The sequence below is a fragment of the Argentina silus genome (assembly GCF_951799395.1).
Source record: "Argentina silus genome assembly, chromosome: 1".
NCBI classification, from domain to species: Eukaryota; Metazoa; Chordata; class Actinopteri; order Argentiniformes; family Argentinidae; genus Argentina; species Argentina silus.
This window is the reverse complement of record NC_139655.1, coordinates 25,809,467-25,833,938: the sequence shown is the minus strand read 5'-3', so window position 1 is coordinate 25,833,938 and position 24,472 is coordinate 25,809,467. Positions and strand designations below refer to the sequence as shown.

At 40.8% G+C, this 24,472-nt stretch overlaps 1 protein-coding gene across 5 annotated transcripts in view; it reads right to left on the bottom strand.

Moving 5' to 3' along the window:
- kcnip4a (potassium voltage-gated channel interacting protein 4a) overlaps positions 1-24,472 on the bottom strand; it is a gene marked incomplete at both ends in the record, with an annotated part of 134,540 nt that overhangs the window by 18,414 nt on the left and 91,654 nt on the right. The window contains one exon of one of the 5 annotated variants that reach the window (XM_083666709.1): positions 12,688-12,799. The exons of the other annotated variants lie outside the window; for them this stretch is intronic. Coding sequence (XP_083522835.1) covers positions 12,688-12,799 — 112 coding nt within the window. Of the gene's footprint in view, positions 1-12,687; positions 12,800-24,472 lie in introns of those variants that run through there. 5 annotated transcript variants of the gene reach the window in all.

Below are 24,472 nucleotides of genomic sequence, written 5' to 3'. Positions count from 1 at the left end.
AAGCATTAAGCATAGGTTTCCAAAACAATGAATACATTTTCTTGGATTTTGCTATTTTCCCCCTTACAACCTTCATGTAATTCCAACCAATAATGTGTCTTGTCATTATCACTGACATGTTAAGAGGACCTCAAAGATGTCCACAACAAGAAATCCTCACTAGCGCCCTTATTTATGGAATGACCCATATGTTGACTTTAATGAATCATTCCAATAGGGAGTTGTGTCTGCTTTAAGCACCAATCCCCATGTTGTTCCTGAGTGAAATGAGGATGAACTGCTGACTATCCCTTTGCAGCAGGAATGAAGTGAAATTATACAGCAAGAGAAGAAACATGAATGCAAATGAGGGAAGTCGAGCAGTCTGGCCAATAGTAGATTTGAGGGGTTTTGGCAGTCCTGTAGAAGAGGTCGGCCGGCCAGCGTGAGATCTGACCTGCTCTTCCGGCGTTACACCAACAGCAATGGCACACCTGCTTTTCCTGCGCTTGCTGGAGATTCGGAGGAGCGTATCTAAATTGACTGGCGTTTGATGGATAGTGCAGCTGTTCAGGCGGCTTTGGCTTCATAATGAGCTACTCAAAAACACATCTGCTCAGGTTTACGATAGAGGTGTGACAGATGAGCTTCGACAACTTTCAACATCACCTTTTTAGAATTCAAAACATAAGGAAAAACACGCCAGGTAAGGCGTCATAATATTAAAATGATGGTGATTTGGAGTGAAGCCAGAGTTGGTAGAAAAGCTGAAAAGAGTGTGGACCCATCTGTGGAGTAAGGTGAGGAGTGAAGCAGTGTCTGAAACTGTTACATCCATTAATATTGCAACATCTTGCCTGTCAGTCAGTTGGGTAAATATTTATGTTGAGTCCCATTGGGACAAAAACTTTGGCTGGTGAGCCTTTGTCATTGAAATAGGTGTAAGACAATCCTCTGGTACCAGAAGCCCCTTTCCTCATGATTTATAAGTCCCCTCTCCTCCAGCCAAACATCAACTAGTGTCCCCTCATTAAAGCTGAAGCCTCATCAGCAGATCAACCTACACAGTTAACTACACACATTACTTGACCAAAGTGTATTCTGACACTGGCAAAACTATAATAGTGTTTTAATAAGCAATAGCAAGACTAGCTGCAAAACAGAGATATTGTCAGCAACATACATTACACACACACACGCGCGTGCGTGCGTGCGCTGCGCACACACATGCAGACACACACCCACACACCACAAGTAGCACAAACAGCACGTGCTATTGTTATCAGGGAAAATCATAGCTCTTTACCAAAGTATGATGTCAGTGTCCTCCCTCCTCCCTATCTGCCGAAGACTTTGTCACCTACTTTGAAAAGAAGCTTGATGACATTAGCAGCTCTTTCCCTCTACCTCTCACCAATACTGCTACCTCTCCTCCCAAACTCACTGCGCTACACCCGGTCTCTGGTTTATCAGATTTTTCCCCCCTCTACCCTGATGATGTTCTAAAACTGGTCACCTCCAAGCGGGCAACCACCTGCCCCCTCGATCCTATCCCAGCGCCCTTTCTCCAATCCATCTCCAAAGACCTCCTTCCGTTCTGTACCACCTTAATCAATTCCTCATTCTTCTGGACCTGTCCGCTGTATTTGAGTAAACCACGCAATCCTTCTCTCCACCCTCTCAGAATTGGGCATCTCTGGCTCTGCACTCTCCTGGTTTGCATCCTACCTGGCCGATCCACTTATCCTGTGTGGCGAACATGACAGCAAGGTCCTCTAGATTCTTCCTCTACAACATCAGAAGGATACGTCCATTCCTCATCAGAGAAGCAGCACAACTTTTGGTCCAAACACTTGTGATCTCTCGCCTTGACTACTGCAACGCACTCTTGGCCAGTCTCCCCGCCTCCACCATCAGGCCTCTGCAGCTCATCCAGAACACTGCCGCCTGTCTGGTGTTCAATCTCCCCAAATTCTCCCATGTCACTCCCCTCCTCCACACCCTCCACTGGCTCCCGGTAGCAGTTCGCATCAGATTCTAGACCCTGGTGCTCGCCTACCGGGGAGCAAAGGGAACAGCCCCTCCCTACTTGCAATCAATGGTCAGCCTCCAAACCCCTGCCCGATCACTCCGCTCTTCCACCATGGCTGGCCGCCTGGCACCGCTGCCTCTACGTGGATGCAGCAGCCGCACTACTCAGTCATGGCTTTTCACTGTCCTGGTGCCCCGCTGGTGGAATGAGCTTCCCACTGCTGTCATGACTGCAGAGTCACTACCAATCTTCCACCGTAGATTGAAGACCCATCTCTTCAGGCTACATCTTAACGGTCCCTCGTAAAGACCTCTTCACCCCCACTACCCCCCTGTACAACTTTCTCTCCTTTTAATAAAAAAATAAAATAATAATCCTTCTTCTAGCATTGACTGCCTATGGCCCCTGGTCTGAGTATTGATTACTTTATCTTATGATGACTGATGGATAGATGATTCATTTACTTAAACAAATGTATTTGTTGTACGGCGCTTTGGATAAAGGCGTCTGCTAAATGCCATAAACGTAAAATGTAAATGCAGTGGAGTTGTTCAAAGTGGCAGCTGAGTGCATAGCGAAAACGCCTCGTGCCTTTAGAACACAAGCTGTTTTATCTGATGAAGCAAGAGATGCAGTATGTCTCTTTGCAGAGTAGAAGACAAACAACATCTCACACATATGCTATGAGACCACGTTCCCTTATTGAATGTACTGTCGAGGATGTACATATAAGGCTTAGTTGAATCATGGCAAAGGCTCAAATGGAGGCTACTGCTTTTGTACCGACATATACTGTATTTGTTTTCTATATTTTTGTGTGTGTGTGAGTGCGTGTGTGTTGAGTGTTGAGTGTGGCTTGTGTGCGTGTGTTACATTGGCATCACTAGTTCTAGCCTGTGAGAGACGGCATTTTCAAAAGTAAAAAAATGTAGTGTGCTTGCGACTTTAGTTGTCTTTAACTGTAATACATTCCTCTTGGCCCTTCCATAACTACAAATATTTGCAAATGATTCAACACAAATGATAGCTGACATAGAATTTCAACCACGCTCTCGACTACATAATGGGAAAGGCTTGTTCTGTCTCACACGTGCAGAAGATACAAATAAAATCAGCCATTCATTCCCATTTGCTGTGTCTCAAATACAAATGGGCCCAAAGATTGGAGTCTGGGAGAGCAATATGTCATTACTGTTATTCAATAAACCATGATCTAAAGATGTGAGGTAACTGTACAGTATAGTTGATCATTTCTCAGTTAACGGTACAAGGGTGGTTCAGATTGTATTTAACACTAAGAGCATTGATACCTAAGCTATTGTAACGTAGCCTACCCTAACATGTGGGCGAGATTTTTCCTGCAGAAAGAATCCCGCCTTAAAAAATGTTTGGCCTGCCTAAGGAAAATGCCTAAAATTGCGCAAAAAAAATCCCTTAAAGTCACATGTTCATGCAATGTAGTTATACAATCAGCAGGGGGGCGATCGGAGGTCAAGTGCGTAGTTGGAGTGTATCTGTAGCGTAGTATCAGAAAGAACAGAAGAAGCTTTGACAAACACTAGCAAACGGTTAAACACAGCTATGGTGGATATTGAGGTGGTGAGTATTGAGATGATACCTTGAGAGTTGCAGTAGATAATTTGAACACTACAAATTGAAAAGTTAGGTTGACACAGTTGGAGGTGTGCATATAATGTTAGTGTCTATATTCATTTTGTAATAGATTGATCATTGATCAAAAGGGCCAGACTTGATGAAGCAAGGTGAGTAGCCTTCAAAGCACACATAGCAAATTGAATAATAATAATGTTTCCGTTTTATGCATTTTTGTAATTGACATATGTTAAATGCAATTAAAGTGATCTTGAATGTGGCACCATTAAATCACTGTCAGCAGTGAGTTAGGGCTAAGCAGCAGAGAAACATACAGGCCCTCGAGGAGGGACAGAGCCAGAGAGAGGTAGCAGAGTCTTACTCCTTCAACTACTTTTTACTTTTTTTTTTTTTGTACAATAAGGCTGGGATAGGTTATAATTCAGGTTATTATTTAACAGGGATGTAAAACCAGCTTACCGGAGGACCATCTTTTCATTGTGTTTTGACTGTACTGTATACCAGCCAATCAAATTGTCCTTGATTCAGTTCCAGCATTACTTTTAAGCCTTTGTGACTGATCACAGTAAAGCAAAGGCTTTCACTCGCAATTCACTTGAAAGGGTTCACGCTGTTCACGCCCTCGTCAGTGGTTTTGTGTGACAAAATGATTAATGTCCTGCAAAATTCAAAGCCATGCGCAGAATTCTATTTGGATTCTATTAGGAATAAAATTTCCTTTTTCTGACACCGCCCACTACCTGAAATTGTTGTACTGCAGTATAATTACAGATGATGCAAGGCACTTTGTCTTTCCAATCCAATAAAACTGCAGATTGTTTTGTTACTGGTGAGCTTTATCAGAAATATAAAACTGTCTTTGTGTGGCTGATCATATACTACGATAGGTTTCACTGTATCATATACTGGGCAATTCCACAGTAACAGAACGATGCAATGGCAAACAAAAACCCTTAATGGCAAAGTTTAACGAACCATACAACTCTATGCACTACTAGGGACTACATCTAACAATTCTAACTAAAAATAAAACATTGATGTTAAGAACTGATCAAAACTTTGGTAACAGAATGACTATGAAATATCCCTGGGTGTTTTATGGAACTATGTTTCTCCAAAACTCTTAAATATCTGCTACAAATGAAGATTCAAATATGTCTACAGAAAAAGTGGGGTGTTAGCTATCATATGATACCTTGAGTTAGAAAATATCGCTTTTGGTTGTTGAGCTACAGTAAGTGAAGTGGATTTACATCCGATAACAGAATGATGGTAACAGAATGACTGCATGGGTCCCCTACAGAAATGCATCATTTCTGTATTTGAATGTCATTCTTTACATGATGGTGTAGCAGAAAAAAAAAAATACAAGTAGGCCCACACAGGCACACACAGAGACACACAATCTGCTCCTAGTTTGCCTCAGAGATAGCTTCTGCAAAATGAAAATGTTATTTATTGTCTGCAACCAGTGTGGGAAGGATCCTAAGAATCTGTCTTGGGGACACCACACTATATGTGTCAGTGTGCTCTTTAATGATTAAGATAAATCCTTTGATGTCCTTTTTGTAGAAGTGTGCAACATGTACAGTATGTCATCATTCACAATGGCAGATACATACAGTATTTGTGTGATTTGCTGGCTTTGCTTTCCTCACTGGACTCAACAACAACAAAGTTTCCATTTATTGGAGCATGAAATGAGGATGTTGATGCAGTGCTTGGTGAGGATGTTGATGCAGCGGTTTGTAACTACTACTGTCTGATTTCCCACTGTTTTTCCCTTGTCCCTGTGGAAGAACCCTTTTGGAACCCTTTTAAGTTCCACGTAGAACCCTTTTGGGTTTCATGTAGAACCCTCTGTGAAAAGGGTTCTACATGGAACCCAAAAGCATTCTACATTGAAACCAAAAGGGACAACAATTTATGTTTTTAATATCCTTCATGCCTTGCTTTTATTACTGTAAATAATCAGTTCATAATGTTATACCTTCAGAATCTGTAGAATTTAATTTAAATGATTGAATTTACTGTCAATATTGTTGTCTGTTTTGGTGTATTCTAGCTAATGGTTGCCTTTTATGAAAGTTATTCACTGATTGCTCTTGTAACCACCAGTCCTGTGCTGATGTTGACTGATATATGTGGGTATATTAGGGCCAGAGGGAGAGGGGATGGCCTTTACTAACCCCTGTTAGTTATCCTATATACAGTAAGTGAATGTAGCCAATTAAATTTCAGCAATTCCATTACTGATCATTCCATCACTTACTTACTCATAAACTAAAACTTACTTTTGTTAACTTTCATTATCCTCACTTCTTATGAGGCCCTTATGTGGGTTTTTGGTAACACAATGACCCAGAGACTGGGCAATGATTCTTAAACTTTCAAAAGCCAAACCATTTTCCCAAATGAAATATAAGTGTTGATATTAGTTGACCGGGGTCTTTGGTTTTAAGTTTTTTGTTTTTTTAACACCTTTAAAAACTTTTTCTGGTAGATGTTTTCTTAGATGCTTTTTCACCAGAAGTCAAACTCTTTGCTTATCCCTATTCTTATGATGGAAGATGGTTGAAAAATGCATTTCTCACTTAATTTCTCAAAAATATAAGGTCTTAGCTTTCATTTGACACCCAATTTGATATGCTCTGATGAATTTCACATTTTGGTCCTCATGGGTCTTTTTACACGGAACTGCCCGTAACAAGTAATGAAAGTGGCTCCCCTCAGGCAGTTGACATCCCTTTTAATGGAACGACTTCAGACTCGCACAAGTCAGCACTTTTAGAACTCAACCTAAAATGACTGATACAAGCCAACATTGTTTAGAGGCATTCATTTGTAAAGAATGAGAGAAAATATGAAGAAAATTAGTCATTCAAAGCCACACTACACAATTCATGGATATCTGTCTGGAAAAACAACAACAACAAAACTCATTCAGAAATATCAGCGATCAACCTTTGCATTATGCATGAGAGCACCTACACCCTCTGCATAATTATGAAAAACATTGTTGCCAGAGTTTGGGGGTGATATTCTTTTTCATTTAGCTGGCTAATTAAAGTTATGAAAGTGTTGATTGACTGTATTGGCCTTATTGTTGTGATTGAATAATATGCAATGAGTTACTTCTAAACCTCATGCCAGCAGCTTCAAAGCTCTCAAAACAAAGATGGAATAGGTTCAAGAGGAAAACAAAATGTGAACATTCCTACACTTTTTAGAGATCCATTATACTTCACAGCCTGCATTGAAAATGGGCTGTTGTGGCCCATATAACTTTGATTTTCAATGAATAAATGCCACAACGCACATTAGTGCTAGTCTCTTCCAATATCATCTCAAACATAACATGGCCTCCATGGTCACATAAAATGAAATGTCATTCTGGAGATACATGTATATTGTGTTCCAACAATGCTCAGAAAGAGGTCATGCAATGATATGCAACAGTAAAATCTGCCTCAATAAGGGCATCTCAAGCTCAGTCTTTTCTTGGCTTTAGGCGTTATAATCATCCAGCCTGTCATTCTCCCTCCTTCAGAATTTATTGTTTGGGAAACTTTCACATCAATATCAGTATTGATACTGGGGTTTGTCCTAGCTAATCCTAATTGACAAGGACAGTCTTGGCCTGCGATAAGTTATCCTCCCATGCCCTTTCCATTGACTGGGCTAAAGACACCTGAAGGGATGATGCCTTAGGATGCCTAGGCAAAGGTCATGTCAATCACTTGACTGCTGTCCAAGAATATTTGAAACAGGGTAATTAGAGCAGTCGATTTGCATCCTCTTCATGATGAAGGGTATGACTTCACCCAAGACTCGATTAACTGCTTTTGGAGGAATCGCTTTTTTCTTTTTCTACTTCATGAGCACTACATTGCTTGCAAAAGAGATACTGTGCCAACAGCCTCTTAGAGAAAAGCTGGAACTTTATGGTAGCTGTAATGAACAACATTTCTCCTTAATTAAAGAAAGTGTCACAGCAAGGCAGTTTGCCTGACGAGCAAGGTAGTTGTTTGACACTTTAATGAACATTTGCCAAGATGTAAACAAACTGTGAGAAGGGCAGGACTAAAACTATGCAGTGCAAATGTGACACATCAAGGCAGTAAAATGATACAAAAACTGCTTGGCACTTGCCTCTGATAGATTATGCTATTCAACAAGAAACCGAACTATGGCTGACTCTGTGCTCTCTCCCTGGGGTTTTTTGTGTGCAATGCATGTGTGTTGTCTCGGGGGGGGGGGGGGTGGGGGTGCAATAAATATGACATTCCAACAATCCAATTGTGTGGCAAATAATTCATTTGATTTGATTGATTTGATTAGATAAAGAAGAAGAAGCACAAATAAAAACACATTACAGTGGAAACAATGACTGGCCAGGACAGTGCCACTACTAGTAAACTTTTCTGAAAGCCTGAAGCCAGACACTGCCAAAACTCCTTTAAGAACCCAGCTTCAGACATAACATTGGAGAGAACAGAATGTCACATAAGAAATCAAGGGACACGCTGGAGTCCATTGAAACACTGCAAACAAAGAAAAATGGTTGGAGGCTATGGCTCTTTTTTAATTAGACCTTTACCCTTTGCCATCTGTTGACCCTCAGATTGCCGAGTAACATTAAATTAATAAGACCCTGATGGGGTGGCCAACTGTCACTCATTCTGCAGGCTAAAGGTTCCTCTGAGTGATGAGAATGGATGGTGGTTCGAGCCACACAGCACTTCAAAGGCAGAATGACGTAGCAGAAATGATGACATTTCTAATCAGAATCCTCCAACTGTATGTTTTCATCTTTCCATCAAGCAATAAGAATGGGACAGAAAGAAAGGACATCAGGTCCATATCATTTATACTCTCAAATCTCAAATAAGTCATTCAGTCAACCAAATGACCACAAGACAGCTACAAGCCACAGTCTAGGTGTTCTTGTAATAAATCCCCAACTAGGACATAGATAGGACAAAGGCCGCAGTGGATGGTTATCTGCCATAACACATTCAATGTTCTCGCTCTGCAATGGCTGACACCAGGTTTAATTGACACAATGTTCCTCCCCATCCCTGCTCATGTAATAATATGGTGGGTGTGTGGCCAGAGCAGATATTTATCTTCCCCTGACACACTGATTAGTCTGTACCCTCCAAGGCCTCACTCAGCACAAAGCACTAATGGCTCTCTGTGTGTGTGTGTGTGTGTGTGTGTGTGTGTGTGTGTGTGTGTGTGTGTGTGTGTGTGTGTGCGCGTGCGTCCGTGCGTGTGTGTTTATATGTGTAAGCATGCACATGTTTATATGTAAGGTTCTGTTAACAGAACTTGGTTGTGGACCATCCACCCAGGTCTGATTCTGGTATCCAGCCATGTAACGATAAGGGTCAAGTGTGAGCACTTAATCAGTCTGATAATGGGCTATAACAGCATAGGAGAGGTTATCTCATTGATCGATTACAGCACAGACTTTCTATTAGAGATCCTATCAACCACAAGTGGGTTTAGTGGATCTTAAGACAAGCTAGAGTCAACTTGTGGTACTGTACATCCAATCTCTTAGAACTGCCATTTATTCTGTCACTAAAGCATAGCATGCAAGTATAAACTATACAAGGACTGTGTAAATTATGTGGCTGGTATTCACCATACCCTGGTATATCGGAGTATTGCCTGATGTAATGATCCTGTAATGTTTCCACAACATGGGTGCATGCAAGGGGTAGTAATGGACGAAAAATGTATTTTCAGAGATTGCCCCCATACTCTATATGTAGAAGCGATCCAAGCGTAGTAATTGAAAACTCTTTGGATCGTACACAGCCCCTGTGTGTAAGGACCATTTCCAGCACCAAAATTGACCAGCTGTGAATGGAAATGTATTCTAGAAGGGTCTTATCTGTGGATGGCAGATATACAGTACAGCATTCTAACTGGGCTTCTTTGATCAATTCCTAACAATGATAAGGCCTGCAAGGCAGAGGGATTGAATGCATCTGAAGTTCATATACATACTGTCTACAGTAACAGATATGATACAATGCAATGCCTCTTCCGGGTGAGACTGTACCTGATTAAGAGTGTTCTATATGTTCCAGATTTCTTATCCAAGACAAATTCTGTCTTATAGGTTTAAAGAACCCCCTCAATAATTGTCTTTGTCATTCGATTACCCGTCAATCAGGCTGATTCGATTATCAGTCAGACTGACTGGACATATGCTAACTCTTGAATAATAGGCTAGTTAAGTGCACAAACAAGATCATCAGCCAATTTCGTCCAAGAGGTGACAAAGATACATGCAACAGGTCAATGTAGTTATTGACCGACTGTCAGGTGGGCCAAAGTGCTCAGCCACCAGACATCCTGTAAAGGTGATCTGATTCATGGGATAGCAAGCAACCACGTCATGTAGGCCTAGCCTTAGCAGGCTTTGCAGCACACTGTGAAGTTAATCTGACCGCCATGTTGACGGATCAATACAATCACCACTCACTTACAAAAATGAGGAAAAGAGTGTTACAACCTAAAAACCAATTGTACTGTCCTTTGTGATGTTCCTTGTAGATGAGTTCACCACAGACGAAAGCGCTAGCTGGCTACAATAACAACAAGAAGAACCAAGGAAGCCTAGCAAACAAGCTCTACAAAAAACAACAGTAGCACACCCACAAGGACTACACTGTCTGCACAGGACCACCACAATAAGCACTGCAAAGCTACAACCACCAAAAGCAGCGTGTCAACAAAGAAAAAATCCCAGACGAGAGCCCCCATTAATTGTTAGGCCATTGAGCCGTGGCTGTTACAGATACAGTATACCATGTTATCAAATTACTTATTCACAATTGAGCCCGATTCCATTCAGCAGCTTTATAGAATCAATTAAAGATCTTAAAATTGTAGAATTCAAGATACAGTAAGAGAAAACGAACATGACACATGAAAAAAGCCAACAAAAACATCACATAGCATCAGAGATTACAAATGAATTTTGACAAGCAATATCCCAGTTTAGTCCCCCTCATACATAAACACATGATGCCAATGTCCAAACAATCAGTCCAGTCCAATATAATTCATACCCCAATGATTTCTAAACATTGAACGCACTGTAGGTCAGATCAGCATTTTCCAACTCTCTCACAGCCTTTAAAACAAACATTACTTTCCTCTTTACGTAAATACATGTAAACAGGAATAAAACAAGGATAAGCAAAGTTATGTCAACATTTGATTAATCGTCTAAATTATAGAATAAAGCGTGTTTACCAAACAATTGGCTGATGAATGGCCTTAATCTAAACTGAAAGTGCTTAATAAAGTTTTCTACGTTACTTAATAAGACAACTGTTGTCGGACCAAACTCAAACTCATATTTAGTTGCTGTGCACAGCAAACTAGACTCTGCCCCTTCTTAGCAACGTTTACAGTAAGTGGCCATGATGTCCCTAGTGTAGGCAACACCAAATGAGCTCAAGAAAATAATTACACCTCTTATGATTACTCAATACATTTCCAGTAGAGGAGAAAGGAAGAGTGAAGCATAAGTCTGCACCCCATGGGCATTTTCTAATGTATCACAGTTCTGCAACAGTCAAAAACGAATCAAACTGATGTTGTACAACAATGTTTTAAAGGTTTTTTTAAAATGTGAAAATGCAAATGCTGGAGCTCTGTAGCTTTTGCAATGTTGGATCGACATTGTTATTTGATGGTTATTGGTTAGTCACACGTTGGTTGGAATTAACAGGTTATTAGACGTTACTGTATATGACATTATTGTATGTGATGGTTATTTTGTAATGTTGATTTTAAGGTTGTCATTTGATGCTCATCATCTAATGTTGTTACATGATTGTACATTCAAATCAAAATGGATGTTTTCTTAACATTGGCAGCTAACGGTCAGCATCAGACCATCTCACAGTAGAAAATAATAGTTCTTAACATGTTGCCTATTTGCTTAATGTTAAACATCTAACACTGAAGTAACATGAAATTCCAAAGCAAATGGACAATTAGGCACCAAAAAATGTTTTTACCTGTTCTAGTTTATTATTTTCTACTGTCAGTTGGTCTGATGCTGACCGTCAACTGCCAATGTTAAGAAAGCGTTCATGTTCAACCCATGATAAACAATATATCAACGTTGGATGATAAAATTACAACCATAAACCAACATGGTATGATGGTGTTACCACATTCTACGATTGGTTTTAACATTGTCCTACAGTTGTTTTCCATCATCTCTCTATGGTTGGCAGAAGAAAGTGAATCAACATTGCTGCACTATACCATTTTCCGTCATGACCAACATATAACGTTTCAACCAAAAACCAATAGTGTTTTTTTTTTTTTAAAACGCATAAGGCAGAGACACAATATTGCATGCACCCCCCCCCCCCCCCCCACACACACACACACACACACACTACTAACACACTAATGCACTCACACTAATGAACACTTGAACACACCAAGAAAAGAGCCACTCACAAAAACTCTGCCGTGAAAAGATCAAAGGAAAAAAAAGAACCTGACTTTGAAATCACAAATTTCTCTCGCAATATATAGCCTATAGAAAATCTCTCTTCACTACTCAAGACTCTCTTTTTAATGAAGCCTGCTTATCTTTCTGGGGTAATTTATTTCTCTCTCTGCTAAAGCTTTTCCTCTCTTTATTCATGTCCACAGCTCGGGCCTTGACTCAAGCCCCTCTTTCTTTACTGTAACTAACTTCAATTCCCAAACTGCCCAATGTTAGATGCTCCTAATGTAAATTCACACAAGTGTATTCAGCATTACAGGTGCATCTCACTGATGTTAAAATTACAGAAATTACAAATAACCAGAGTGAAATGTTTCAAATGCATCAACTGACAACCCAGAAAGAACACAATCAAAAAGGACATAAAAGCTTTTCACAAGACAGACAACTAGCTTTCACAATCCACACTTACCAATTGAGTCTCTCTTAGTTAGTTACCCATCTCTCTATTAGTTAACTTCCCCCAACATTTAAATCCCCATCCCTCCCTCTCTGTCCACCTTACCCTCTGAAAAGCTGATGAGCCCCAGCAGGTGCAGTAGCTTGAGCGAGGCACAGACCAGCACCACTATGCCCACCGTCTGCAGCCCCTCTGACTCCCAAACCGCGTTCAGCATGATGCTGCTCCCACGCTCAGCATCACCATGGCCAGACCCGGCCCCGGATCCTGACCCGGCCTCTTCGCTCTCTGGACCACTGCCGTCACCCGCACCCCCCTCCCCTGTGCTCCAGTTGCCCCTTGCCCACTCCACCTCCACACCCACCCACACACACGGGCCGGGTGCCCCAGGGCACCCGACTGCCGTCCGCTCACTCCCTAAATCCAGGCTGGGTGGGATATGTCGGAATAGGTAAGAGCAGGACAGGTGGGCTAGAAGCAGTAGCCTGCCTCAGGGTCCGGAAGACTTCGTCTTAATCATAAGAGTCCCATAGAGTCACAAAGGAGTGAAGAACAAGTAGGCTGAAGTAGAGAGGGTAGTTGGCAAAACGATGAGAGTATAGCTGTTCTCCCTTCTAAGTCTCTCTCTCTCTTTCTTTCTGTAAAGGGGCAGTAGTGTGTGAGAGCCAAGAAGCAGAAGAGACTGGACTCCACTGTTCCCTCTGTTCGCTCAGTTTGTAGCGCTCTCTCACTCACAGGCTCAGAGTTACATGAGGGAGGGATAATGGGAGGGAGTGTACACAAGAGAGAGAGGGGAGGGAAGGAGAGGGAGGGTATACTAGAGATGAAGAGGGATGTGTGTAGTGCTAGCAGACATAGATACTCACACACATACTGTAGACACATCAATGCATATAATCCCAATAGTATGCCAAATAATTGATCACAGCATAGGCTGATGTAGAGAATCAAATCCATTAAGCAATGCAGGAGAGCTAAATGGAGAATCACACCATGGTAGATGAAACTACAGTTACTACTGTTTGTGCAATTATAGAGAGCAGCCAGTTACAGAAGTGGAAAGATCCATTTATCTAATAATAGTAGCTTTCACCTTTTAGTGAAGTTTAAATGTAACCAATAACATTTAAGAGGAATTCCATTCAAGAGAAAAGTGTGTGTGTGTGTGTGTGTGTGTGTGTGTGTGTGTGTGTGTGTGTGTGTGTGTGTGTGTGTGTGTGTAAGGGGGGGGGGGGGGGGGTGTACGTGTCAGAGCTCATACAGTACCACCACCTGCTGGGCTGCTATGGAACTGTTCATAATATCAACACTGACATGGGTTCAGAATGAAATAGGGTGCATAAGAATAAAGCATTACGCTTCTTGTCCATGATATCCATCAAACTCTTTGCATTCAGTCAAAAATAAAGAGGCACAGTGTGTTTGAGAGCATAGTTTTCTAGCAGTTGTTGACCAGCACCTTTCAATACCTGTTACATGATGGGGATACAATTCGTCTGATTTGCTTTGAATTCGACTGCTTGACATTTACAAGATAAAGGCTCATACGGTTTTCGAGCATGGCACTGTGCAGCTCCACAGTCACTCCTCACTGATTGCATGGAGCAGCAAGCGCCTTCATTGTGGGAGGTACTTTTCATAACCAATCATAGGAATGTTTTCTAGACACACTAATCAGGAAAATACCTACTGTATCCATGTACTGTATGCTGTGATGTGTAGTCTGTGTTAGGATATAAATCATTATGGTATTTGATAGATCTATTGATTGCATTTATATATACGTTCCGTTAACTTTTCAGTCAACATTTCAATAATGTCAACATTTCAATAATGTCAACATTTCAATAACTGTCACCAATTCACACACGGAGGGGCACTTTATCATTTGCGGGGAACAAAAACATGTTTAGTGTACACTTGTGTACCTTTTAAATTGATTAACAGAATACATTCTGCAGGTGAATATGATTTATGCCTTGGCAGACAATAAATCTAGCAAATTGAATCTCTCCTGTGTTTGGTGATACAGTATGTCAGATGCTATATGAACAGTACATTCTCATCCATGCCTGCTGTTAACTGTTCTGCGTTGAGTATGGAACAAGAGGGGCTAGACATCAGGCAAAAACAACATATGTGAAACGCATTACGTATTTGGTGGACACCAAGCGTTGCAACCTTGCGGCCTTTCATCAATATCAATACAAAAATGCTAATTATCTAAATCTATAATGAATAACATTGGTTGAATATCAATGATTAATTGATGCCAATATATTTGTCAAGGAGCTTAAACTCTAGAAAACAAAAGTAGTCAGTTAATCAATCAACACAAATGGTCACGTAATACAAGTGAAACGCAAACCACACAAACATACACATAAGTATACCAATTTAAAATGTATCTATCATTTCTCAAATATGTTTTTCTGTCCAATTCTCAGTTCTGCAAAGCAGAGCAATTATTCATATTCCATGCCACAAAATGCTGTAGCATACACTTCATCAACATGAACCAAGATTTACCAAATATTAGAGACACCTTTTGGGGAATCAATTTCTCAAATGATGAACTGTTCAATAACATTGATGCAAATATAACTGGATATCATATCATGACTGATCTTGTAACAGGTAACAAAGGTGCTCATTTCAGTTGAAAAGAAAACACCTGGCTTCATTCACATTACCATTCATTTACATTACCACAAAACCATACAGTACTTAGTAAAGTATGTAAATTAAACCAATATGTTTGTCTTTTCTTCACATTAATAATTTAATGTGGTGCTATTTTAGAAAAAATAAAAACATCCACCAAACATACTGTAGTTAATAAAAATGGCCTTTGGTTTTCTGAGTGCTCATTGGTATGGGTGTCATTCACAGAATACAAAGCTATCCTTGGTGACAATATTACTCTAAAAAAGCCTTGGGGAATATATGGAGCTCATCTCAAAGTTAATCTTCATGTTATTGCAGGTGGGAGGGAGTGAGGACATACCAAGTGTTTGCGGACCATGATGGACCAACCATAACCCCTCCAGAGCATATTAGAGATATTGTAACCACTGAAGAATTATTGAAGCCATGAGACCAAACAGTCTAAGGGATGAGAGAGGGATGAGAGAGAGAGAGAGAGAGAGTAGGCAGTCGTAATGCCAGAAGGCTTTCTCTTTTTTTTTTAATTATTATTTATTAACAGGAGAGAACTTGTACAGGGGGGAAGTGGGGGTGAAGAGGTCTCAAGGGTTGGGGTTAGTGTTAGTACAGGGAGGGTAGTGGGGGTGAAGAGGTCTTAGGAATGACTGTTAAGATGTAGCCTGAAGAGATGGGTTTTCAATCTACGGCGGAAGATCGATAGTGACTCTGCAGTCCTGACAGTGGGGGGAAGCACATTCCACCAGCGGGGCGGCAGGACAGTGAAAAGCTGTGACCGAGTGGCACAGCCGCTGCATCCACGTAGAGGTGGCGGTGCCAGGTGGGCAGCCGAAGTGGAAGAGCGGAGTGATCGTGCAGGGGTTTGGGGGCTAACCATTGCTTGCAAGTAGGGAGAGGCTGTTCCCTTTGCCGCCTGGTAGGTGAGCACCAGGGTATTGAATCTGATGCGAGCTGCTACCGGGAGCCAGTGGAGGGTGCCGAGGAGGGGCGTGACATGAGAGAATTTGGGGAGGTTGAACACCAGATGAGCGGCAGCGTTCTGGATGAGCTGCAGAGGTCTGATGCCGGAGGCGGGGAGTCCGGCCAAGAGTGCGTTGCAGTAGTCACGGCGGGAGATTACAAGTGTTTGGACCAAAAGTTGTGCTGCTTCTCTGGTGAGGGATGGACGTATCCTTCTGATGTTGTAGAGGAAGAATCTAGAGGAGCGTGCTGTCGCTGTGATGTTCGCCACACAGGATAAGTGGTTGTCAAGGATCACCCCAAGGTTCTTGGCTGTATGGGAGGACTATTGAACCTGCCAATGCCACTTAGGTCCTATGCCACCATATCAAAGTTAGATTGCCCCACAGTTCCTCCTTCATAACCTCTGTCTGGTAGTGTATCCAAGGCAGACATGTCTAAAATATCACACCACCTCAACGGAGAGAGCCTCTCTATTCAAAGTCTGATGGCTTATCAGCGTGGTGAAGAGGAAGAGTCTGTGACAGACTGAGGGTATTGCTCCTATGCCTCTGCAGGCCAAAGAAATTGATTTTGGAGAGATTACATATTTTCTTGCTCATAGCTGCCTCCCACCCCATCCCACCTTATCACCATTCTTCTGGACTGGCCGACCGGCTGAAAGGAAGCTATAGAGGTCAAAGACTCAATCCGCTTGACAATGTGTGACTGTCTGGAGGCTAGAGCAGCAGCACAAGGCTAAATAACAGTCCAGTGAGAACAAGGTATCACAAATCTTTAAATATGCATATTATATGGTGGTTAGTGAGTGGCTTTGTTTGACTCAACTGGCGGGTTAACTGTAGAGTGTTTCTCATCGATATAAGGTTAACAATACAACACACCTTAGAGTACAGTGTAGCTGAGGCCTTCTCAGGTTTTTTAGAGGCAAACTCAAGACATACTGTATATGAAACCAGAATGGTAAAACATAAACACCTCAGGGGAAAAGTAATTAAAATAATGTTGTTGAATATGTAACTACATTCCAGTGTTTATTTGTTTTCTCCCCATGCATAGGCACTAGCCAGGCTTAGAAAACAAGACCAAAAACAAACTTCCATTAAGTCTTGGACAGCTGCTATCTTTCCCAAGGGTGGAAACTGAGCTGCCGTGAAACTGCAGGACCAAGGGGGGTTCAACTCAGCCTTCATCAATCAAAACAACGACCATCAGCAGACAGGCGAAGAGTGAAGACGAGATCCTCCGACTGTTTTCAGATCAGCTGAGGAGCACGCTAGCAGTATAATTATGCGACACCTGAAGCGATCTGCTCAAGCATGCAAAATCGCTTTGGTGTTTGTGTTGTTTTTTGAGCACATTAAAATGAGCCTGTCATATTTACAGAAGCAGTGCTTGTGAAGGGGAGGCAATTAGAAGCTATGAACCGAGGCAACCCTTAGTGGAGCTGCATACACAGTGAACGTAATTACTTAGTGGACACTCTGGATAACACACACACACACACACACACACACACACACACACACACACACAGGGATTTATGCAAACACACATTATAAAGGCACAGTCACACATAAAACATGGTATATCTCTGAAACACATACATATTATACTGTAGTCATTGAGTAAACCCCTTGGGTCCAACAGCATGCTTCTGCATCACTCAAAGGGGCTACTGTATATGTGCCTCTTCATTTTCGTCAACCCCCAGAGTCCATGTGAGAAGTGTTTATCTCTATATGGATGACAATGATTCATTTTCATAACAACTAGTTGTCATTCTGCCCTGTGGCTGATGTTACACCTGTCATAGGCCTTAATCCACACATCACACCTTAGCCAGAAACTGTCTGATAGCAAGAGACACAAAGGGCTTTAATGGCAATTCCACGATAACAGAATGACAATTGGGACTACATTTTTCACTTTTCAATGTATTCCAAACAAAAACCCTTGATAGCAAAGTTTAACAAACAATACAATCTATGCACAAGGACTTTATCTCCCTGATTTGTTTTATGTAACCACATTTCCCCAATACTATTTAAAAATATCTGCTCCAAATTAAGACTCAAATAAAGAGTGGGTTGTTGGCTATCATATGATACCTTGAGTTTGAAAATATCTATTTTGGTTGTTGAGCTACAGTAAATTAAGTGGATTTACATCTGTTAACAGACAGACTAAATGGGTCTTGATGTAATTTTTGTAGAAGTAACATGTATGTCATCATTCTCATTGGAAGTTGCTTGCTCTCCATATTTGTGTAATTTGCTGGCTTTGCTTTCCTCAGTGTAGTCAGCAACAATGAAGTCTACATTTTTTGGAGCAAGAGATGAGGATGTTAATGTGGTAGTTTGTGATGATGTTGATGCAGTGGTGTGTAACTACTACTGTATGATTTCTCAATGTTTTTCGGCTGTCCCTGTGGAAGAACCCTTTTGGAACCCTGTAGAACCCTCCAAGGGTTCTACATGGAACACAAAAGGGATCCTTAAAGGGTTCTTACACAGGGATAGCTGAAGAACCCTTTTAGGTTCTGTACAACCTGTACAATAAGTGAATGTAGCCAATTCAATTTCAGTAATTCCATTACCGTTTTGATTTGGTTATTCTGCTACCGATTTGGTAACAGAATGACCAGTTGTAATGATTTATTAATTCACAAACTAAATTGATATGAGTAAAAATACTACAAGAATTTGGAAGGTCTGCCTATACTTCTTACTTTTATTAAATGTCATTATCCTCGCTCATCACGAGGCGGAGAAATTCGAAAATATCTTACACTTATGTGGGTTTTTGGTAACAGAATGACCTGGAGACTAGGCAATGATTCTTAAACTTACAGAAGCCAAACAATTTCGGCAAAACGAAATATAGGTGTTCATCTTAGTTGACCAGGATCTATACTTGAACATTAAAGAGGTTTGATGTTTTTCTAAACACATTTAAATACTTTCTCTGGTAGATGTTTTCTTAGACTCTTTTCCATATGTTTGTCCAGAAGGTAAAGCCTTTGCTTATCCCTATTCGTATGATGGAAGATGGTTGAGATATGTATTTCTGACTTCATTTCCCAAAAATATAGCCTCTAAGCTTTTATTTGACACCCAATTTAATATGTTCTGATGAATTTTACATTTTTGTCCTCATGGGTCCTCTTACACTGAACTGATCTTAACACAAATTGCTCAACACTCTCTCTATTGAGCCAAACTGCACATGCTAGCATATTTATGATATATAATAATACACATATGTTTATAGAATTAACTATCAATGACAGTTTAAAGGCCATGTCTGCTATAGTACACCCCCAATTACTCATATCATCCCACCAAATGTAGGCTACATTAATAAATGTACACTTCTGACATCCAGACATGCCTCTATGATACTGAGCGATCTATACACAATAAGTCACTATTGACCGATACAGTGGAACAATACTGTAGCGCCTATCAGTTGTAAAACCAATTGCTCCCTGCTAGACATGCAGTGAATGGACAAAGTCAAAGGCATTGTCTGCTTGTGGACAGTTACAAAAAAGCCAGTGCTTTGAACTCAGAGCAGCATGCTGCTAGTGCTGATAACATTGACCCGCTGCACCATTTGTCATAGCCATGTTAGTGATTGGGCTATCTCAAAGCTTACTACGATAATACTGTATGGAAGACAGAGGGCCAGTCACCATTTTTGAAGGTCTAGCTTTGTACTCCTGTTTTACAGTATGCCATCCTTCAGTAGTAGGGTACTATACAAATCACAGTCTTTGAGAAAATCTCAGTCTGTTTAAAACAACAAAACAACAGGGAATGGCACATAAAATAGCAGCTGAAACAGTGAACAAGTGACCATAACAATTTTCCAAACACAAGATATGGCAAGCAAATCCTCCTTGCTGAAACAGTTGCTGATAGAAAATCAATAGAGGTGGTTATCTCTTGAAAGAATCATGAATGTGGAGAAGAAATGGTTAAGGCAGTGTAAGTGCCATCTGTCTTCAATCCTTGTGCTCCACAGCTCAAGTCAGGGCTAAAGTTGAGATTGAAGAGAGGCTCTTTATGCTCATGTCTTCAGCATGTCAAAGGTTTGCAGCTATTTTCTGCTGATGGCACAAAAAGCCTTTTTTAAAGGGACTGATTATACAGTAACTTGTAACAGACTGTTTGTCTACCCTAACACAACACAACACAACACAATCAATCATGGGTCAATGGTGGCATTCACTCTGACCCCCCACTATCCAACATCCTTTTCAGTCTAAAGCGGCACCACGGTTCACTGATGTTTCAGGATGAGGGCCTGAGCGTTCTTTGGCGGCTCTCTAAAAGTCCCTGATTGCATTACAGGTTAGGTTAGGTTTAGAAGACATGGGGAGAGTATGACCTGTTTGCCTTTCTTGATTTCATTACAGTTTCACCCATAGTAATGTATTATGGATCTGTCTGCAGGGTGAATGTGGTGCGGAGAGTGGCCAGTGGCAGTGTTGTTGATAACTGTAAAACTCTTCAGTCTCAAGGGGATTGTGTGGTTGAAAGACCACAAAACCTCAATGCTTTAGATCGAGCTTGAGGCTGAATAAGCCTATACTGTAGGCCTACAGAATGCTGTAATGCTGAGTTTGCACTGACACACACTGACACCAAGCATACAACAATCAGAGCCAATAGATTCAAATCAACGACCACAATGAAATCAACCTCTTCCAATTATTTTACTGTATCTAGCCTAAATGAATGAATAAACTTGATAGTGGAAGGGGATATAAATTGTTATTCAAAGTATTATAGTCCATCCCCACGGAAGTTAAAACCCAAAGAGAATATCATTTTGCTTTTCATAATGTTCCACTATTTCCTATTCCAGGACATGTTTTCCTCCTTAATCCCAGTTACAGAAATTGTATGGAGACATCCCTTGTCATAAAGCGGTCAATGCTGGTAAAGCATGACAGTATCTGGGCCGATCTGCACGGATTTGCTAAATGGATCAGATATCATTGGCAGCAGACACCCGGAAAAAGCAGAGGCGTATTTAGTACCACTGAGATTCCCTCCAGACAAAAACTGAGTGACTGGCCATAGATAATAAAGAGGACACATAACATGTGATGTGGACATCAGTGTATGGGTCAACTGATTTGCACTCTTACAGTATGGCTCATGTGCTTGTGCATTAAAAATGCAAAAGGAACACTCTTTGACTGAAAACGTCCTGTTGTGTCACGCAATAAAAACACGCAAGAAAAAAGCATTTGAATGCAATTATTGTAATGGTAAAACAATTGATTAGATTCATGGCACGTTTTTCAAGGGAAAGAGGGATGACATGAACATAAATCAATTGTGATAATTCAATGACCAGGGGTGAAACATAAAAAAAAATACATTGTGTGAGGCATTGTTTGATTAAGCAATAACACACAAGAGGGTGTGCTATATTGTTGAAATGTGCTGTGATGTCCTGTTGGAATGGATGTGATGGTTGACGGCACTCAGCTACGTCTCGTGCCGATGACCACATCACAGCCGCAACAATTCTGACAACAAACAATGGTGCTGGTGGGTTTTTTTCATTATATATTTTATTGGTTTATGCCCTCCGCTTATAAAAGTAGTTCATAAACCTATTACCATAGTTAGGGACGCAGGTTAGTTGATAGTTCTGGAATGCATGGTCTAACATAATTGGTATGGCAACCCATTAAACACATCTACCTGGTTGGTTTATAAAAAGGTAGATTAGATTAGATTAGACTAGATTCAACTTTATTGTCATTGTGCAGAGTACAAGTACAGAGACAACGAAATGCAGTTAGCGTCTAACCAGAAGTGCAAAAAAGCAGAAAGTGCAGTGTGAACAGTATATATAGGTAGGGCAGTATATGAGCAGTATAAGTAGTGCAGTATAGTATAAGTAGTGTAGTGTAAGCAGTATCTGAATTAGTAGTAGCATTATAAGCAGAATAAATAGGATGCAGTATGAACAGTGTAAGCAGCATATGAGCTGTATAGGCAATGCAGCCTAGCAGTATATATGTATTAACAGTAACATTAGAGTAAATAGCAGAATAAATATGGAGTGCCGTATGAACAGTATAAACAGGTATGTACAGATATGTGCAGTGTATTAACAGTAGTATTAAAAGAAAAATATAAGGATATGTGCATTATGAACAGTATAGACAGATTATGAACAGTATAGACAGTATAGACAGACATGTACAGAAGAGCAGTGGTATGGAGTAAGAGCAGTGTGTACAGTGAGAGGATGCAGTATGTACAGTTTATAGTAATACTATAGGGTAAGAGTAGTGCAATTGTCCGGTGGGGGGGGGGGGGGGGGGTCGGGGTGTAGGGGTTGGTAGGTTGTCACCTAGGTGCAGAGTTAGCTAGCCAGTTCGGTTTTTGAGTAGTGTAGCAGAATAAGGATAACAAAAACAAGCATGCATGATCCAATATTGTCAGAATCCTTTCATTGGTCTAGAAACATTTTCATTATTACAAACATTTTTTTTAAAAGCTACAATATCCGTAAGTGGTGCATGGTGTATGTATACATTTTGCAAGTGAAAGTGATGAGGTAAACGTGCTGTATGGTGGATATCAGAACGGCTGGAAGGCTTTTCGGGCTTTTCGGATAATCACAATGCTTGATTTCATCAACCCATTGTATAACCCATTGTGCTAACACACACACATTTCCCAACAATGAGAGCCAGTAGGTACAGAGTCAATTAACCCCTTACCATTAATCACCATGGAAACAGCAGATCCGTAAATCACCCCATGTTCATGCTTGTGACAAGACACGGCATCATTATTGATAGTAGTATTTCACAGTATTGTGTAGTAGACCATCTCTAACTTAGATGGTTTTTAATAGGTAATGACGCAAACAAACTAAGACAGACACATTTAGATCCTAAAAGGATCTTCGTCATGACATTTCCTCCAGAAGTGTACCACACCCATATTCAAAGGCGTTTGCATGAATGTGTGGAGGTAAACAAAAGGGAAACACAAAATGAAGATTACATATTTTGAGAAAATCTGTCCATTATGTTCTTGCAATGCAACCACTTTAAAAATATAGCTGTGACAGTAAGAATACAGGGGAGAGAACACAATTGGAAACATTACCAATGGCTCTTCTGATGTGCAATATGTGTCTTTCTTCACTTGGTAGTAGTCATATACACTACTTATTCTCGAACCAAAGCCATTTTTCTTAATAAGGAGAATTAGTCTATTTTTTAGAATTTGTGGGAGGGCAAGACAAAAACTCCACAAAAACTCCACTCACACCAAAATGATGTGGATGAGCAACTTTTACTTTAGTCTTTTCATATCATTGAAGTGTGGAGAAACATTTTGTGTGGTCATTTAATTGTTAAAAAGTTGTTGTCATGGCTTAAAAATACACTTTATTTGGCTCTGTCCTTGCCTCCTAGCCTCACGCTCTAGTCTTACACAAGAGTTGCTAGGGAAACACAATCCTTTCAATGGATGGAGCACTTTCAAAGTCCTGGTCTAAAATGGGTTCTTTAAAGCGCTGGGGAACTTCTGTTCACGGGCCAATGAATAGATCCATCTAATTGGGATGAACAAAGAGATGTTGAATAGAGTATTCTACACAGCCAAGATTAGAGAAAGACCCCCGTCATAAACGAGCTTATGTGACCAACCTCAAGTTGTTGCATACAGTAGCCTCGCACTCCGAGTGGCTCAACACAAGTCTCAAACCTGTAACCTCTGAATTGTCAACACACGTGAATGGCATTTCCTGAATACCCGATGGAAGTAATTGTATGGTAAGCAGCTATGCCACCGAAAAGCAAGAAATTTATGGCGCGGATGGGGCCGTGGGGGTATTTTAACTTGTGAGGAGTGAGTTTATCACTGTTTCAATTCGGTTACACTTACACTGGGAGAAGGTCTGTCATGAGATAAGTATAGAGAGAGTCCGAGCAAATATAGACAGGAACAGGTCACCTCTAACTCCACCATTGTCCCCTGTAAATTGTTTGTGTTCAAGGAGAACTTGAAAGCTTCACCATTTCATTTACATTGTCATTTTTGAACATTGTCTATTTGATATACTGAAAAGGCTTTATGATCATTTGAAGTGTTAGTGAAATTACAGTCTGATCCATGGAGTCCCATTACGAGGCCCACAGCCAAAGAGTTTGAAGATGAATCTTACTCTGGAACTGTCTACATTCTTAAGCAGTAGCAGTATAAAATGTGTTTCCATC